Source organism: Artibeus jamaicensis, unplaced genomic scaffold, assembly GCF_021234435.1.
Source record: "Artibeus jamaicensis isolate MK-2021 breed Jamaican fruit bat unplaced genomic scaffold, CSHL_Jam_final contig_851, whole genome shotgun sequence".
NCBI classification, from domain to species: Eukaryota; Metazoa; Chordata; class Mammalia; order Chiroptera; family Phyllostomidae; genus Artibeus; species Artibeus jamaicensis.
The window spans coordinates 18,787,591-18,807,363 of NW_026521986.1; the positions used below are offsets into that span (position 1 = coordinate 18,787,591).

The following is a 19,773-nucleotide window of genomic DNA, read 5'->3' on the forward strand; positions in this document are numbered from 1 at the left end:
TGCATGTGTGTGAGGTTCATCTACTATGTGCAGGAAGTAAAGGAGTATTTTTAATTAAGTCCAAAGCTGTTCTGCAAGTAAGTTTTTTTTCTGATATATTTTCAGGAAAGGTATCAGTTTATATTTGATTTTCTCAGAAAGAGTTGAGAAGCCATATCCAACTTTTGCCTCCCTCCCAAATAAAGAATGCCTATTATAGAATGTTGGCAAACAGATAGCCATTGACATGGGTGTCTGTCTTCACTGTACTTTTCTGTGGGTCTTTGTGGTCCCCGGTATCCAGGCCAGGACATGCTTTGTGTCTAAGAACTTGTGGGCAGATTCTGCCATGCTGGTGTATGTTTTCACCTACTATCTAGCAAATGAAAAATAGCTTTAGTAGAGAATGCTTCCCACAGTAATGGTAAACTAGTTAATTTGTCACGCTCTCCTACTATAAAACAACTAGATCACAAATTTTTTAAAAGACAAACATTTTATTTTATAGCTTCAAGACAGGCAAATAAAACAAACTAACAAACCAGGAGCTGAAACCAAAGAGGTGAGCTTTCACAGAAGGTGTAGCTCCCAACATCAGTTCTGCCAGAAATGACCATTGCAAAGTCTGAAGGCTTAGGATTCTAGATCTGTTGTGTCATACAGAGCGCCTCAGGCTGTAATGAGCGTATAAACCATATCGGGGACCTTGTTAAAAATGGATTCTGATACCGTAGGTCTGGGGAGCCCTGAGATTCTGCACTGATAACAAGTTCCCAGGTGACACTGATGCTTCTCATCTATCGCTGCACTTGAAGTTGCAGGGGGAGGTAAATAACCTGTACAACCGCACGCAGGGGCCCTGGATACGAACAAATGAAAAGCCCACACATGTGGACCAAATGGTGTTGTTCTGGTTTAGGGGTTAAGTGATGGGTTCTAGTACTATTCCATTTTTAAAGGATAAACGCTCATATGTCTTGAAGTCATTACACCTCGGAATGGCTTTCTCAGTTCTGTTGGAAGTGCAGGCTTATCTTTGCCAGGCTTTTGTGCTTCCTAACAGTCTTTATCCAATGAAGAGTTTGAGTGCCTTTCTCTAGATGGTCTGGTTGTGGGCTCATGTAGGTTGATTTGAGCCATTTTTTAAAATACATAATTATAGAGGAGGTCTAAAAAGACTCATCAGAATTCTACGAATACTTATACATCAAAATTCATTTACAGTATTGGAATTTCCAATTTAATTTATGGTACATATCCCAACTTCCAATTTAATTTATGGTACATATCTCACACAATCCTAGTTTTACTTTCAACATATTTATTGAACACCTATAATGAGCCAGGTGCTGTGTTAATCATCGGTGATATGAAGATGAACAAGCTCTCTTCTCGCACTGAATTCTGGTGGGGTCAACTCGAGGGCAGCAGTATAAGGGTCAAAGCACATTAGGGAGAAATGTACTGAAATAAAATGTGCATTTCAGATGGAAAATAACTGAACACTAAATATTCAATAGCATTGCCTCCTTTCTTAGAGCTAATAAATATGATTTTCCAAAGACTTATTATATTTTTTAATTATTAGCATTTGATTTTGATGTTACATGGCTCTAATGACATATTTCCCTATTTGATTCAATTATTCCTAGAAACCTATGATCAGAGGGAAATGATCCTCCCAATTCAATTTTTTTTATGACAGAAGTAGGGTATTGGAGTGTCTTAAAATAATTAAGACAGTTTGTAAATCCTTAGGGTATAAAGATTTCAGAAAACTGTCATGCTGTTCTAGACATTACGGATATCAGAAGATTATCACTAAGGCAGCAGAGACCCACATTAGCAAGGGAAGGGGTAGGAACAGTGAAGAAACCTCCAACCAGAGTTGATAGCGTGGCTCCTGAGTTAGGTGTCTCCCGCTGACCCTTGTCTGGACCAACTCTGCCTCCCCAGAGCGCTGGATGAGAAAAAGGACTTGAAATCAACCTTGGATATAGGATAATTCACTTCTAAAATTTTTTCCCCATAAGCAAAGGATTTTTAAACCCAAGATTAGGATCTGGGCTTTACATTATTTGCTTCTTTATTTGGCCATATTTTGTCACTGGAAGGGATCACCCTTGATCATCCTTCATTATCACTTTTTAAGGAAAGACATTTGAGATATAAAATTCAGGCTTTAAGGTCTACAGAGAAATGGTTCTCAATGCTGGCTGCAAATTCTAATGACCTGAAGAGAATTAGTGGCCCTGATGTCTAGGTTTTACCACCACACATTCTAGTTTAATCAGTCTAGGTGTAGCCAGGGTATGGAGATTTTAAAACCTGCCCTGGTGTGTCCCATGGAAAGCAAACACCAAGGGCTGCTGCTGTGGTGTACCTGTATCAGTCTTCTCGCCTGGTGGGCACATTTTACATCTGAAGCCCAAAGTGAAGATGTGGCTTTTTTTAACATGGTTTTTTAACACTGCTTTTAAAATTTGATAGAGCTGTCTAGTTGCCAAGCCAAAGCCAAAACTGGGATCCCCTAGTTGAAGACTTTTCTCTGTGTCCTGCTGTGATTTGTCATTGCAGACTTGCCAGTACCAGCCACCACCACCAAGGCATGGACTCCCAAATCCTCCTCTGACCACTTGTTTCTTCACTTGGGAGAAGGCTTAGATTTCTTTGCTCAGGCCAGGACAGGCATGAGATACAGAAGCTAAAATATCTTGAAATAGTGAAGAGTAGACTCACATGAGAAAAAGGAGGCTACTCAAGGCTCAAGACACAACCAGAAGTTTCAGAGGACAGTCATTCCAAGCAAAGGGATTATTAATCACTGAGGACCTGGCTTCATCCATGTGGAAGTCACCAACTCAGGGAGCTTCCAAATACGGTCTCTCAACCTTGATGAATATGTTGGTGTGGCCAAATGTCACTAAGTTCAAAGAACTGGGTTTGAAGTTGGGCCACATAAGTTGACCATTTTGCTTCAAAATCTCTCATACCTGCTCATAAGTGGCCTCTTGGTCATGTTTAGAGAATTCCACAAAGACTTCAAGAGATTTCCAAAATGTATTTTCTATAATTAGGAGACTCTGTTGGGCTAAGTGGACTTCAGTGTAACTCTCTTAGCCTATTACTTTATGCCTTAGCCCTAAAATGAGCTGCAAAATATCAAAAGAGTTTAGAGACATTTTCCCTTGAAAAGAGAAAAACTCACAAGGAAACAACTATTTCTGTATCAGATTCTCTTCTGTAATGATAAGAAACAAGCTTGGGTAGCAGGAAGTATCTCTAAACTGTTGTTCCTTGAACTTTCCTTTCAGAGTAAATGTATGAATGTTGCCTTTAAAAAGCGATTCACAACCTCATAAAGTGAAAGGACCCAGGTGGATGGACTACTCTGGTCTTGTAATAGAGCAAACTCAGTGACTTGTATTTGAAAGGGGGATATTGCATACAGAATTTCCCAGGGAGTTCTTGGTACCAGGAACATTTCTCTCTTCTTTCGGGGTAATGCTACTCAAGAAGATTCTTTTAATACACCACCTTGTTGTGAGACAGGTACATTTAATAAGGTTTACTGTAGAGGTGGACTGTTCAGCATCTAATAAGAGCTCATAAGAGTCTCAGATTATCTGGTGGTCTCTGAAATCAAACCTCTGAAGAGATTATGTAGGGAGACCCAACATTCCCACCCCCTTTCTCCTCAGACCATATCAAGGGCTCTGTGAGAGGCCTGGCTGGTGGCAGGGAGTTATTCTATTGGAGACGGCGGATTTTAACTGAGTGGCTCCCTGAATTGCAGTCTGTTCTAGTCATTGTAACTATCCCTTGAAACACGGGAAAGATGTCCGTGCACCATTGTCACCCTACTTTCTTACCATTTCCCTATAAAATATTAAAGTTATATGGAGGAGTCTAACAAATGTCAGAAATCTTCATGAAAAATCATTTGTTTCTTGATCTTGAAAAGTCTAGATCAAAGCCGAGCAGACTTTTTCTGGAAAGGGCCAGCGGGCAAATATTTCTGGCTTTGTGAGGCAGCTACTCCACTCCACCACCGGAGTGTGACGGCAGCCACAGACAATACATAAAAATGTGTGTGGCTGCAGTCCAAGAAAACTCTATGCACACGAACAGCCAGCAAGCAGGGTTTGACCGAGTGGTCGTAGTTTGTGAACCTCTGGTCTAGATAAAGGTACGCAGTGAGAATGGCCCTTGTGCCATGGAATATGTAGTCTGTTTCTCCCAGTTCCTAGTAAAGGTTAATGGGCAGACATGGGATAAATATAAGAAGTGTCTGGACAAAAATATTTGGGGGTTCGAAAGTTCATATCCAATCATAATAGAAAACAAAGAGCTTGGGTTTTTTTTTTTTTCAATCTGTTTTGAATCCAAACGCTGCTCCTATTATAAAACAATGTTCCATCTATTCATCATTCTACCCTAAGTTTCTGGTTGGTAGAAACTTTATTTTTTCTTAGCTTTAAGTAAGAGGTATCATGTGAATCCAAGGTGAAATCAAGGTGATCATGATAAGGAGGTCTGGGACTGGAGGAAGATACAGACTGACCCGGAGATGGAGGAAATAGAGGTCAGGTTTCCATATAATAATAAAATAGTGTTTATTCTGTGGTTTTAACATAGGACTGATGCCCCTGGTCTCAAAGCTAATTATGATTTTGAACTAATATAAACACACCAACGTCCTATAATCATCCTCACGTTGTTCAAAGATCATACAGTTCACGTTAGAAAATTGGTAAATGCTCCAAAAGTGTGTTCAAATATCTTTAGGTTCAAATTTAAGCAATATGTTGTCAAAAAGAACAATTATTCCCCATCATTTGCCTCATGCCAATGTACTGAAATTAGCAGATTTGGACCGAGTTTTGTTAGTAAAACTGTAGAATACAATTGCAGCCAAGTTGGATGAATTCCACACTGAGAACTAACATTGGTGGCTCCACAGCAGTTGGGTAATTAGTTAAAAGTTCACGAAAACTATGGCAGATGTGTAAAAGCACGTGGCCCTGTGATTTCATATGGAACCAAGCACACTGTCATCACTCAAATGTGAAATTAATAAAAACACAGCATCCTTTATTCAACAGAAGTTGAACCGCGTGCAGTCGCAAGTCACACATTCATTCTACGGAACCTTTTTCCATCCAATCTGGTGTGGCAATATACAGCTTATATGAAAGTGTCTAATTCTCCGTATTGTATTTTACTAGTGTCAAATTCTACTAACTAGCTACTATATGACAATAAACATTTGGCTGGGGGGTGGGGTGGGAATATCCTTTTGATGTGCTAAAAATGTCCTGAAATGCTAATCATTATGAACAGAGAAGTCAACACAATTCATGTCCTAATTAAGATCACATATTATCTGATTAAAAGCAAAACATGGCATCTTGGGGCACTGGGGAAAGATGAAGACAGAGAAGGTTATAGGACTAAGCAGGCCATTATTTCTCAGTAAGTACTTGAATGGTTTGTGAGATATACTCCAAGGCTGGCTTCCTCTGCCTATGGAACCTTGTGCATTTTTTCACCTGAGACCATTCACAGACAGGTAGCCTGATTTCTGCTACCCAAGGGTTTCCACACACCAAGGAAGGCTGGGCAGGGGTTCCCTTTAATTTTCCAAATAACAAATGCTGTGACAGAGAACCACAGTTCCCCACAGAAGTGTTCCCGTGAGCGTCTCACAACATAAACAAGTGCCGGCCCATGTGTCCCCTAAAGGGATTATGGAGACATGGGCTGAAATTCCATCTCGGAGCTGAAATGCATCCTAAAACTTCCCAGAGAGCAAAGCTCAGCACCAACCACAGCTTTCCCTGTCACAGTGTCATACTTTTCCCTCTGCCATGGGTCATCTCCTCATCTAAATGTAATGTAGGGGATCCTCCAGCTAGGAATTACCCTGCAACTAGATGTTCATTTATTCATCCTGCATTGTTTGCACTGAATGGCTTCTCCGTCCCAAGAATGAGGCCAATGGGGAAGGATGTGAGCCATAATATTTCATCTGTTGTACTGAGTTCTTCTATTGGATGTTCTTCCCCAGCTCATGCCTGACCATCTTCATTTTCCTGGTTACGGGGTTCACATACACAACACTAAAATCAGGGCAGAGTTTCTCAACAACCCCCCACCCCAAAAAATCTGACTCATCTTTTCTAGGAAGAACCTCATGTTTTTCTGAGAAATTCTCAAAGAGGCTTAAGTCCTCCAGAGAATGAAAAGGCATTGAAAACACACATGTAGCACGTCTATCTTATTTTTAAAAGCGGTACCAGTTATTTTTCTCATAAGCCCTTCCCAGTATTTATATTCAGAAATCTTCAATTTGAAGGTTTTTCCTTTCAACTCTGACACTAAGTTTTTCTACTCTGTTTTAAGTTCACTTATGGTCATCACAAGAGATAGTTGAAATGATCACATATACCCTTATGAAATAATCGTTGTCTGGAGTAGCTACCCATAGAGCCTACCAAGAATTGTGATTGATTTACCCTAGCCAGTTTACAGACTGTAGATTTCAGAGAAATCAGGGTAAGTCATAGTCAAGGAGTCGCTTTAACTAGACTGACATTCCCAGTAAACATGATGTGATAAACGGGGCTGATGGGAGCACAGCCTTATTGGCTATTAAACCTTCTCTGGATGTTTCCCCATCTCATCCCCCTTAGATTCAGATGGAAGGTATATCAGCAACCCGAACCATGGTTAAAAGCTGAATGAGGCAGCCCTCCACACTGCTAAAGGCTGGCTGATAGTTTTCATTCCTAAGCACCTAAGAGGTAAAGGTCCCAAACAACCACGTTGGTTTTAGAGAATACAGCCTCCTCCGAGACCCAGTTCATCTTTGTTCAAGTTGGCTGCACCCTCACTCATCCTTCTTGTCCCCTCCTGGACTCTGGCTGGCTTTCCCAGTTTGAAATCTTCTACGGCCTTTCTGGTAAACTACAACTCTTATCAACCCGCCTCCTTATCCTTGGGGGCGTATTAAATATCAGAGAAAACAGTGTGGAATTGGACAAGCAATTATTTAGTTCTACAACAATTTCTAATGATTAGAGCAAGGCGATTTTTGCTCAGAGCACTTGGAGGAGATGAGAACAGAATGAGATGAATCCACCAGTTGTTACTTGATTTGCAGCAGCCTGGGAACAGAATGTGCTCTGCAAGCTGCATGGTCCAAAGAATACAAAAAGAGGCACAAGTGAGAGAGGCTCCTGTGCTGAGCTTAGTTGTCTTTTTACAAAACCATGCTGTTCAAGATCTCTCCAGTTGTCTGCTCCAAGGTGGCTTTTTGCCTGCTCTGTCCCTGAGCAAAGGAACTCTGAGGTCACCGTGAATTGGAGTCAAACAATGACCAAATGAAGCCTGTGGTTGAGAGTCAGGTAATAGCCATTCATCCAGAAGGCACATATTGGCTACTGCAGCATTTTAGTTGGGCCCTATATTCATATGTGATTAACTGACCCCCTCCATTTCAGACTTAATGCCCTGGAAACTTGGTTTCCACCCACTGGCTGAAGAGGCCATGTCTGTGCCATACCCTTCTGGAATTTGTAAACCAGCTGCCCTATCACAGCCATCAAGAAAGTCAACTGGCCACCCTACCATATACTGAATCTCCTAATCTTTCATTTTCCATTATTTTTCCCTTAAGACAATTATATGTATCACACCAAAAGTTTAGCATCATCCATCTTACTACTTTGAAGGACACGTGTATTGATTTTTTATTCATTCATTTACACATTCATTCAATAAATAATACAGAGGCACTGAACTCAGCACTGATGTTACAGCAGTCAATAAGACAGAGAGCTTTTATTCTGGTTGGGAAAACAGGTGATGAACAAATAAAACATAAGATAAGTACATGTTTTGAAGATGCTATGAAGCAAATAAAAGACACCAACGAGAAAAACCAGTGGCGGCTATTTAGATTGGCTAGGTTACCACCTCAGTTTGGGAGGAAATGGGAAGAAGCACAGAATCTATACCAGTTTAAGAGACTTTTTTGTCTTGGGTTAATCTCTCATCCTGCCCAGGACAGGGAGATTTCATGGGTAAAGTTTAGGAAAACTCTTCTTCCTCCAACTGCTCCAGTGAAGACCCATGTCTGGCTCTGAGGCTGCCACCTCTGGTTTTAAGTAAGTTGCAGTCTCAGCAGAAGACTGGAGCTGCTGGACCAGCAGAGGCTGAGGACAGAAGCCTCATGGAAGCTGCTCCTACCTTTGCCACTGAGCAGTAACAGAGGCTGCCTCCCCTTGAGTCAGCCACAAATGGAGTCACCCTCCTTCTCCAAAACTCTGAGTCCACAAAAAGAGGTAGAACCAACTAACCAAGAAGCGTGTCTGTGAGGACTCTGGAAAGGGATCCTCTTGACCGAAAGTCCTCCTATCACACTATTATTATTAGCCATCATCCTTGAAAATGTTTCATCATGAAGAGCAAACACCATAAACAGAATGATGGTAGCATTATCCGAATCGAGGCAGACCCCCTGAGGGCCTCTGATGAATTCATTTTGCATTGATAGGAGACCACTCACTAACTCTTCAGTTCACTGGGCTATGGGGCAAGTTATCCTAAATGCGTGTAAATTTAGATCACTTATGACAAGGAGATATATACACACACACACACACACACACACACACACACACACATATATACTTTGTTTCTTTTCAGACAATTTGTCCTCTAAAAAAAAAACCTAGGGGGAAAAAGCTAGTTTTAAAATCCTTGTAAGCTTTTATCCATTTCAAGGGAACTTTGTGTTTCAAACACACTTTGTGACTTAAATTCCTTCAAAACTATTTTACCCTCAAATGCCCAATGCATTTTCAAAACAGAAAGATCAATGTGTCCATCAAACCTCTTCTCTGAAAGGTGTCCTCTGTGATCTGAACTGCATTAACTAACCTCCCAAAATGGGATTGTTAAAGAAAATACAAGTTACCCAATTAAATTTGCATTTCAGGTAAGCAACGAATAACTTTTCACATGACTTTCAAAAATTGCATAGGGAATGCTTATACTAAAAATGCATTCATTGTTCTTCTGGGCTGTATTTTTATTTGCTAAATCTGGTAGCCCTGCCATAGAGGAAAGATCCGACTCCCTGACAATCCGCATCACCACTCGCCACCTTCCTTCCATTCCTACTGAACCCCATCTTTTGACTGGGGGTGGTGAACACACAACACGGCGTCCGCATGTTATGGAATTGTGCACCTGAAACCTAGTCACCTATAAGTGTGCACCTATAAGTTTGTTAACCAGTGTCTCCCAATAAACTCAATAAAAAGGGGGGAAATGAAATGGGAATATTGAACTATATTGAGAAAAAGTTTAAATCACTTGGTGATGAAGAGGACTGAAAAACACAGTTGCCACCGGCTGCATAAAAAGGGGATCAGGCAACTTGTGTAAAATCTAGATATACAAACAGAATGATAAACATGCTCACTTTGAAAGACTTCTGCCATAATCAATGTGTATAAACAATTAAAATCTAGAATTTTTGAGTGCTTAAGCCATAGAAGGTAATTCTTAAATTTCCAAGTTCTTAAAAACCAGTTAATAGCTACAAGGGACCACGCTCACAATTTATTTTGGTCTTTCTATCCATTTGCTTTACCTCACCTAATCTATTTTCTCTCTCTCTCCCTCTAGTTACCTGAACAAGAATAAATACCTGACGGTTATTGACAAAGATGCATTTGGAGGAGCATACAGTGGACCAACCTTGCTGTGAGTAAGACAAACATTACAATATGTAGAATCATTTTTCTTTTACCTTCTTTTTCTGGATGGGAGAAAAAGAAGGCATTAAGGGGAGCAGCTGATGTTCATGGGATGGAATATTGGTTGGGTTGGGTTAGATAAAGATTTCTGATAGGATTTTTCTGCCCACTATACAGGCTACTGGTGGAAGAAAGTCCTTGTTCTTTGAGACTCAGGAGGCCCGGTCCCCCACCATATCACCCTCATGCCCGATCAGGCACCCATTTTGGTGTGGACGTTCAAGGAGGCTCTCTGGTAGAAAAAAACAGACATTCTGAACAGCTGCTATTTGCAAAATTCTAGGACATGGGGTCTAGAAAAAGGTGGAGAGCACTTTAGTTTGCACAGAAAACTTCTATGAACAATGCCTGGCACAAAGAGGGAAGAGTATAAATGATAGTTGTATTTATATCTGGAAGAACTTATGATCACTGGGGAAGATGGGGTATAAACCTTTTTTAAAACAGCACAGAAAGAAGTATCTATCTGTGCATTTGCTCTGAGGAACACCTCCACATCCAATTGGTGATCAAGTTCTGTCATTTCGATCTCCCTCCAGCCTTTCTATCAGTGCCATGTTCTCATCCCCTTGGTTTGACCTTAGTTTAGAATCTCATCATTGAGCATCTCAGCCAACTCCTTGCCAGACTGGAACACAGCATTCCAGGAGAAGCACGAGACAATCCAGTAGAGGCAAAAGGAAATATTAGAGGCTCTATGTATATTTATGCCTTTGAAAATAAGAACAAATTATGCTTTACTAATATTTTATATATTGATGACCACTATCACTTACCTGTTAGGTGGGGAATGGATGCATCGCAAGGAAGCAGTGGGTAATCCAGCTCAAGAACTTACCCTCATTCTCACTGTTAACGATTCTACTCTACTTTTGGATGAAGCACACCCACTTACTTGGGTATATTGCCTTATTCTCTTATATGTAGGCTCCGTGTAAGAGGGCAGAGTGACCCTGAAAAATTACTCTTTCACATGGAGATTCATTGTAATTCATGGCAACTTCTTTAAAATAGTGGGGTTTTTTTCCTTTTACAAAAGACAAGTGGAAAAAATGAGTTGACCCTCTCTGTGATTTTCTTTAACATGAAAGATATTTTTCAAAGACATTTGTACTTCAAGATAAAAGTGATAGTTCACCAATGAATGAGGAAAATTGTTGCTTTTCTAAAGAAATCTGTGACTTGGAAAGAGCCTTTAGAAATAGGTATTTGGAAACTTTTCCATTTATGTACTTTTCTGATGAAAATGGTGAATGTCCCTTATAAAAACGGTTTTGTTAAAATCAGAAATTAAATGTTCACCTGTACGTAAGTCTTCCCATGAGAATGAAGTTGCTCAGACTGAGCTGTGTGCTCAGTGAAGTAGTTGGCTTACACTCCAGTATGAGCTTCCCACCTTACCAAGGACTTGTACGAAGCAGTTAGCCAAAGGGCACCACACTTTAAGTAGCACTAGATTGGAGAACAAAAGTCTCCAGATCTCCCCTTGCCCTCCCTCTTGGTCCCGCTCCATCCCAGCAAGAAAGAGAAAAGTGAGGAATTCAGAAGCAGTAATCAACACAAGAGAGAAACAGATATAATTCCCAGGAGGACCCAAATGGAAGGTCCTGGGAATCTTGAAACTAAGGCATCTATACCAGAGCTAAAGGATGGAGGGCACCAAGAGAAAGTTCTAGAAATAAAAAGGATTGATGGAGTATCTGACTAATTTTCATATCTGTCAATCTTTTCAAAGATTTGAAAAACTGGTTTGAGAAAAGTTTTTTTATGCAACTTAGGAGCAGGGGGCAAGACTAAGCCAGAGGGCTACTCAAACCAAGAGAGGTTAATAAAAAAAATAGAGACATCTCATGAAGAAACAAAAAAGTTTACAAGAAAGGAAATCAAATTATAATACGCAGAGTTGTATTATAATAACTAAAGTACTGAATGTGGGTCTAACCAAATATGCCCTCAAACTATTTTAGGAGAGTAGAGGGGGTAACAGGTAGGTGTGTGCAGGATGATAAGAACTAAGCCCTCATTATCCATAGTAGGGAGTTAGTGGGTGGATCAAGAACCAATGAATCAAGACATATTTAAAATTATGGAAAAATAGCAATCAGTTTAAAGTGGTTGCTTCTTTAAAAAGCAGAATGCAAGGAGAGAGGGTGCAGGAGGCAAGCTATATGTGCTATCAAGCCTCCAGTGCAACTTTAAAAAAAATCGGTCCATGCATAATTTTAATAGAAATAAAAATTAAATGTAAAAAGAAAGCCACAAGCATAGGAAGAGAAGGCAATGGAGCTGGCAGCCTCTGAGAGGCCAAGAGGAGGAAAGTGAGAAATGAACAAAGGTGAACCCAGAGTTGTCTTAAAATGCATTTGTTAACTACTCATGCACTGACATCACTTTAATCCTTACCGTGAACGTTTGTTAAAATTTTCATTACTTTATTTCCTACATATATTCTCCTCCTAACTAGATTTTAAGATTCTAGAGGAAATGTGCTATGTCATATATTTTTGTAATTTCTCCCCCACTTCAAAAGAAAAGACAGCATGTACTCAATAAATTTTAATAAATTGTAACTGGACATCAAAAAGCCATGGTCTGATTGTAATTTGATGTAAAAGCCAAACTGGGACCAGCTTAAATTCCATCTAAAAAGAGAATTGAATGACATATATATTTCTGCCTTATAAAGCTATTTATGAAAAAACACAGTTGTCTCTAACAGTTGGCAAAAACCAACTTGCCCACTTAGTTTACCACCTTATTGCAGCGTAATTTCTCAAAAAAGAATCTAATTTTAAATAGGTGCCACATCTAAAGTGAGGTCTTTTCTCCAAACTTGGCTATTTTTAAAATAAGCCTTTTTAATTTCATTTAATGACATTTTATTTACTGATTTTTAATCAAGATATGCAACCTCATTTTCTATTTTTATACTTTCCACTCTTTATTATCTTCTTTTCTTTTCATCTTATTTTGAAAGAGAAGCTCTCGGTGTTTATAATCCCAATGGAAAGAACACAGTGAAATGTAATGCCTTCTATAATAATCAGAGTTCTCTACGGCCTGAATTATGTAACCCACCCAGAGAAACACTAACTTACTGTCGGACATGACTATATTGTTACAGTCCCCCTTACTATTATTAGCATCTCCTAAGAAGAGGAAATCTCTGTACAATACCCTTGTTTATATTATATGTATCAATGAAAATAAACTTCAAAATTAAATTTTGTTCTTTTAGGTAATCAAACTAATTTTTTGACAATCTAAGGGTCATGGCACTGCCAACTTGGTTCACAGAAAACAATAAGTCTTCTATTTTCTTTCTGATGCTTAATGATTGTCACAAGATCACACTGTTAGATGACTGAAAAATTGTAACCGAGTTCTTTTGGCTATTCCCAAAGTCCACAGCTGTGTTTGAATACGTGAGTTTCTAGATCACTCATTTTATTGAGGTATAATTTATATACAACAACACACAGAGTTTTCAAGTGTACAGTCTGATAAGTTTTAGCAAAACTATGTTACCCCGTGCCTGTCGAGGCTTAGAACACTTTCATGACCCAGAAAGTTCCCTTATGCCCACTGTTTCACAGATGCGTACATATCTTATCTAGTATAAGACTCTAAGAGAAAAATGATCAGGTCACAGGATAAATGTGTATTTAACGTTATCAGAAATACTGCCAAACTTTTCCAGGATGGTTGTCCTGTTTTCCGTTTGTACCAGTGAGGTATGGGAGTTGCAGGCTGGCCAACTCTTTCATTTCTTTGTCAATCTTTTTGATTCTAGCCATTAACGGGTATGAAGCGGTATCATACTGTGGCTTTACTTTGTGTTTCCCTGATTGTTAATGATGTTGAGCATCTTTTCCTGCACTTATTAGTCATTTGTATATTTTCTTTTGTTAAGTGTCTGTTCAGCTATTTTACCCACTTTAAAAATTGGGTTGTTTGTCTTTTTATTGAGTTGTGACCCTGGGTAAAATTTTTGGCCTAAATAAAATCAGCTTTAGTCTGAACTACCAGGTCTCCACCGTCCCCTTTCCCTTTTCTCCTCCCTAAGAAGAAATGGTTAATTTGTCACAAACTCATGCAAGGTGTTCATTTACTCACTTATTCTACAGGCTTTTTGCCAAGCACCTACTGAACGCCAGGAAAGTTAGAAGGATAAGACGCAGCCTCTGCTTTTAAAGGGGTTGCAATCAAATTAAGGAGAAATGTGAGTAACTATACTGTAAGTTTCATGTAAAAAGAGCCATAAGAGACATTAGAGAATCAAGATATCATTTCTCGCTATGGCAACCAGCAAAGGCCTCATTTCAGGAGGTGGCATTGAGATGGTCTTCAGATGAGGGGCGGAATTGCAATCAAGATAGAGTAAGGAGTGAAGGAACAAAAGGCAAGTCTAAGGATAATACAGGATGTGTTCAAAGACTAAGAGAGAAAGGGAAAAAAAAACTGGCAGTTCCAAAGTAGTCACAGGGATGTAAAGTACAGCATAGAGAATATAGTCAATGATATTGGAATAACTATATAAGGTGCCAGGTAGACTTATTGGGGGAATCACTTATTGGGGGAATTCATAAGTTATATTAGTGTTAACCACTATGAGTTAACACTATGAGTTGACCCACTGAGGGTTACCATGGAAATATTAGGAATGGTTGCATAATGCACAGTGTGTGGCTCATAGCTGTGCCTTCTTTCCTTTGCCTCTTCCTGCCCTCAGCCCTGACTCTGTTAGTCCTGGATACTCTGTCCCAGCAGCTGCTCCGGGCCTGCTCCCCCGCACCTCCTGGCTATTTGGCAGGCACTGGATCTCCCTCAGTGGGAGTCAGTGGGTGCTCGCTGAGCAGAGCCTTTGGAGCAACTCGCTTGGAGAGGAAGGGAACCTCCTAGGGGTGGAAACCAGAGGAGGTTTTTCTGTTAGACTGTTCTGCTCATGGACTATGAAGTGAGTGGCAAAGATAAACAGACTCTTGCAGTTCCCTTTTGGGCACCAAGCCACACTCATGCCAGGGGGCTGAGTTGCTGAGGTAGCCACTGAAGCAGGTTGTCCTTCCTAAGTCGCACACACCCCGTCTTCAGAGGCGAGAGCCTGTTCCTGTTTGATGGAGTCTCTGAGAACTGCCAGGGAGGTCATGGAAGGATTTGAAGAGAAAGAACAATGACCTTTCCAGAATTGTGTGCATGCTGGTTTCTTGCTGGGAATGAGGATGGTCAGTTTGAGCCCTAGGACTGTCAGGCCACTGAAGTTGTGTCAACAATTCAAGATAATTGATTCGTCCAAAAATTCAAATGTATGGATCAGTAACATCTTTTACCATAGCCACCAATATGACAAAAACAATTAATACTGCAATAATAAGGTTTCTTTTTATAACTACTGAGAAATTTGCATAGCAATCCCCAACCAGGGGGCTTGCTCTTGATGGGAGAGAGGTAATGGAGTTATTGCAAAGACCCTTGAAGTCATGCAAACCTTTGTGATTCTTCAGTTGACTGACAGTGTGGCTACTATCATCCTCAAAACTTTTTTTACTTTCAAAAAGGAGACGTTCTCCAAAGCACGGAGAGCCACTGTCCTAGAGCGATGGCCTCAAATGATCACGCGTTTGGCGTCAGGGGATTCGGTCTGAGTAAATGTTTTCATACCTATGCCAAGCCAAACAATAAACTAAGATGACTTTTCATCTTTAAAAAAAAATAATTCTCAAAACCATTAACTGTTTCTTGTGACGTGGTTTTGCCCAAGTTAATAGTTTAAGTAAGAGCTTTCTGCCTTGATCAAAACTGGCAGAACATAAAGGAATATTTGCTGAATCTGAATCCTAGAAAAATAATATTTGTAAAATTTTCTAAGTGATATAAATTCTGAACAGTTCTATTAACCAGTCATCACTCTTTAGCCAGGAACCTATCAAGAGTGACGAATCTTCAAAATAAAAAAAAACAAGTAGTAGCACAGTTTTTTCTTTGCAACTTTAAATATAAATAGGTCTACCTATTAGTGTATATCTACTAGGCTCACCGCTTAACATTTTTAATTAAATTGTTGTGTTTCATCCTATCAATCACAAAGTATTCTGACCTGTTTAACACCACTCCTCTCCTAATTTCTATTGATTGCACCATATCAAGCTCCAATTGTTTGTGTGATGAAAGAAAAGAAATGAGATTACATGGGGCCAAACAGATGAGGCAAAAATCCTGTCTACTCTGTTGGGTAGCACATTGTCCTCATGACCTCACAATTAACTAAAAGAGGCTGCAAATAAGCTAACCAACAGGAGGGGATAAATCCACCTGCAATTAAAATTTGCAGTACATAACCTACAATTTAAACACAAGAAGCAGTTTTCAATTTTCCCAAGTAAAGATTAGATGAGCACTAAGTTCTTTGACTCCTCTGGGATTTTTACTCTAAGAACAGATGGAAGGAAGTAAGGTAGTTAAGGGTTTTCATTCTGACACACTGGTTCTGCCAAGTCCCTGAAATCCATTTTGTAAATTACGTTCTGCTTCTGAGCACTTTTTTTTTTAAGTGGAGTTTTCATTTCTCACAGAATTGAGGCTGACCCTTTGTCACTATAGTGACGGTCATTTTGTATGTCTGTTGGGGGTGGGGAAGGAGAGGGTGAGAGGGCGAAACATTGGGGAAGACATACTTCTGTTTCGACTATTGATAGGAGGACTATTGATAACAAATTGGCATCGTTTCCTCTTGTCACTGTGTGGAGGAGCTCTGGCCTCACTGAGTTACAGTACACAGGTAGTTTTTCATTGCAGCATCTGTTATGCTGCAACATTAAACCCCAAAAGATTTCAAAATCTGTCATGGAAACTATAGGCTTTAAAAAAAGTGTAATTATGCAAACTCAAGAGGGAGAAAAAGAGGGTAACAGTGATTACAAAGCAACCCGAGTTACAAAGCAATTTCATTTGTACACACGCAGTTTGGAAAAGACTGGTAACTTATGATCATCGGAATTTGTGGACAAGTATTTCTAAATAATTTTAATAGCAGCTATTTTTGAGCTTCAGCCATGCGCTAGGTTCTTGTTCACCTCGAGCCTTCTTAACTGTTCTGTAGTGGGGGTTACTATCCCTGCTTAACAACTAAGACTGAGGTGCACAGGTAACTAACTGCACTCAGGGGTCCTTATTTTAAGACGTGCTGATTGTTGACTCAGGTCGCAGGAGCCTAAAATAGGTTCTAGGAAATGGAGTTGAGTCAAAGGTCCTCCCTTCTCACTGTCACTTTTGGATCATTATCCTTCCCTCCTCCTCAAAACCCTCCCCAACTTTGATCTTATGTCATAAGATATTACCACTCAGATGTGTTTCTTATTTGTTACCCATGAACTCCATAGTAATTTTGTCTCACTTCTAAAAGATCCTGGCTATTTATTCATGGTTAGTGAATTTTCTAACACTACTGCTCTCATAATTTTTGGTGATTTCAATATCTTTCCTATACTTTGGCCTCTGACCTTCATTCCTCCAATACACTTGCCCTCCAACTTTCCCTCCAAGTTTCCATGGTCTAACCGTGGACCTGCTATTACCAGTGACTGTGAACCCTCCATAATCTCAACCTCAAACACCCTGCTGTCTTTCCATCTCTCTCCTTGTAATACATCAATTCCTTCCTTTTTTTTTTTGGTCCCGCAGGGATCTACAATCTATCAGTAACACTGCATTATATTTTTCCTCTCTCATGTCTTCATTCCTTCTGAGTGAGCTTGGATTCCATGATCTGTCATTACAAACACTGACATGTACCCACAACCAACTAACTGAATGCCCCTCTCTCTTATAATCCTTTCCTAGAAAAACCCTACCTTGGTTAAGTCCACCCACCCACTTTTGTTAAGGGGTCTCTTAATGTTAGAGATCTCTGGGCTCCACCTTTGGTCTCCTTTTTATCTCTATCTCCATTCACTTCTTTGGTGATCTCATCTTGTCATGTGACTTCGCACAATGTCTATGCTCCCCAAATAGACTACTGCAATCCAGTCAACTCTCTAAAATTCCAGACTTACAATACTGCCTACTTGACATTGCCCTCTGGATGTCCAATAAGCAGCTCAAACTTGATCTGTCTGAAACTGAATCCCCCTGATCATTCCTTCCAAACCTGCCTTGCCTGTGGCCTTCCCCATCTCAGGAAATGGCAACTACATCCTTTTGGTTGCAGACCAGAAAATTCTTGACTTCACTCTTTCTCTCACACCCTGTATCCAAGCCACCAGTGAGTCCCATTGGCTCTACCTATTAAAGCTACACAAATTCCAACAGCATCTCCACTGCTACCGCACTGGTCTGAGGCACTATCCTCTCTCTTGTTGGTATACTTGTTTCTACTCTTTGCTCTCTTTGGTTTACTTTCAAAGCAATAGTCAGATTGATCCTTTAAAATAAGTCAGTTTATACCATTCCTCGGAAGGCTTATGATCCCACTCTGATGAAAAGACAAAGTACTTTTGATGACCTACAAGGCACACACGATATGTCTCCCCACTACCTCTCTGATTTCCTCTCTCATATTTCCTATACTCTTGCCCCCGACCCCAGACCACCACCGTCTCAGGTCTAGACACACTGGCCTCCTTGCACGCTTAAACACACCAAGGTCCACTCTCACCTCAGGACCTTTGCACCGGCTGGTGTCTCTGCTTACTAAGCTCGTCCCAAGATATCGGCATGTCTCTCTTGTTCACCCCCCTCAGATCTTCGCTCAACTGTCTCTTCAGTGAGGCCTTCCTTGACAGCCTCCCTTGCCTCTAATTGTGACCACACTTCTGGGCTCTTCCTTTCTTCTTCTCTATATTTCTTTTCCCCATGGTACTAATAGTTATCATCTAACGTACTGCAAGTTTAACTTATGTTAAATTCTCTCTCCCCTCTAGAATGTAAGCACAAGAAGAACAGGAATTTCTGCCTGTTCAGCTTTCTGCTATAGCCCTAGCACCTAGAATTGTACCTAAGACACCGAAAGCAACGAATACACACTGGCTGAATAAATACGTATCATGTTTTTAAATTCTTTTAAACAAATAAGTAGATAAGCTCCCTGTCTTGAACATACAGCTTTAATACCCGTAAGTTATTTTTTTTAAGATTTTTTATTTATTTATCTTTAGAGGGGAAGGGAAGGAGAGAGGGAGAGAAGTATCAATGTATGGTTGCCTCTCATGCGTCCCCCACTGGGAACTGGCCTGCAACCCAGGCATGTGCCCTGACTGGGAATGGAACCACGACCCTCTGGTTTACAGGCCCACACTCAATCCACTGAGCTACACCAGCCAGGGTACCCTTAAGTTATTTTTAACTTAGTATTAATAAATCAATTAAACTGCCTTTTAAGTAGTAAGTTAATCTTTTTTCTGCTCTTAGATGTATTTCATCTACACACTTCTAACAGATCAGCCTCTACACAGTGACCTTTAGAAAACCCACATTCATTACAAGCAAGCACAACAGAGACTCACATTGCTGCTGAAACACAGGCAAGCCAATTAGTGCTTATTTTAGTTGCAAGTAAATTAATTAAAGATTCCCCTTAAATAATAATGACAAAATATCTCACAAAAAAAGGAAACTGTTCCAATGTTTGAGGGTGCCACTGTACATAATTGCTTCTGAGGAGTGATCTGTTCTTCCTATGACATCAAATATCAATTGGCTCTTTTTTTAATTCCTAGCATTATAGAATGCGGCGATATTCTTGCCTTGTGTAGAACGCTGTAGGACTCACTCTCTCCCAATTCAGGTCCTGTTAGTTTCATCAGACACTTAACTGGAGATAGTTCCCATGACCTAGGCAATTAGACTTCAGACTGTTTGCCAGGCTCAGCTCAGCTGCATTCTGTTTTCTGAGTAAATATGTGCTAGAGACAAATTCTCATGGAGCTCAGTGCCCATCACTTAACGAACTCTTTGTGGAAAGTGCCAGAGT

At 40.1% G+C, this 19,773-nt stretch overlaps 1 protein-coding gene across 2 annotated transcripts in view; it reads left to right on the forward strand.

Annotated features, from left to right (window-relative positions):
* TSHR (thyroid stimulating hormone receptor) overlaps positions 1-19,773 on the forward strand; it is a 92,551-nt gene that overhangs the window by 64,121 nt on the left and 8,657 nt on the right. For both annotated transcript variants that reach the window (XM_053673201.1, XM_037154809.2), the window contains one exon: positions 9,679-9,756. In XM_053673201.1, the coding sequence (XP_053529176.1) occupies positions 9,679-9,756 (78 nt within the window). The remainder of the gene's footprint in view (positions 1-9,678; positions 9,757-19,773) is intronic.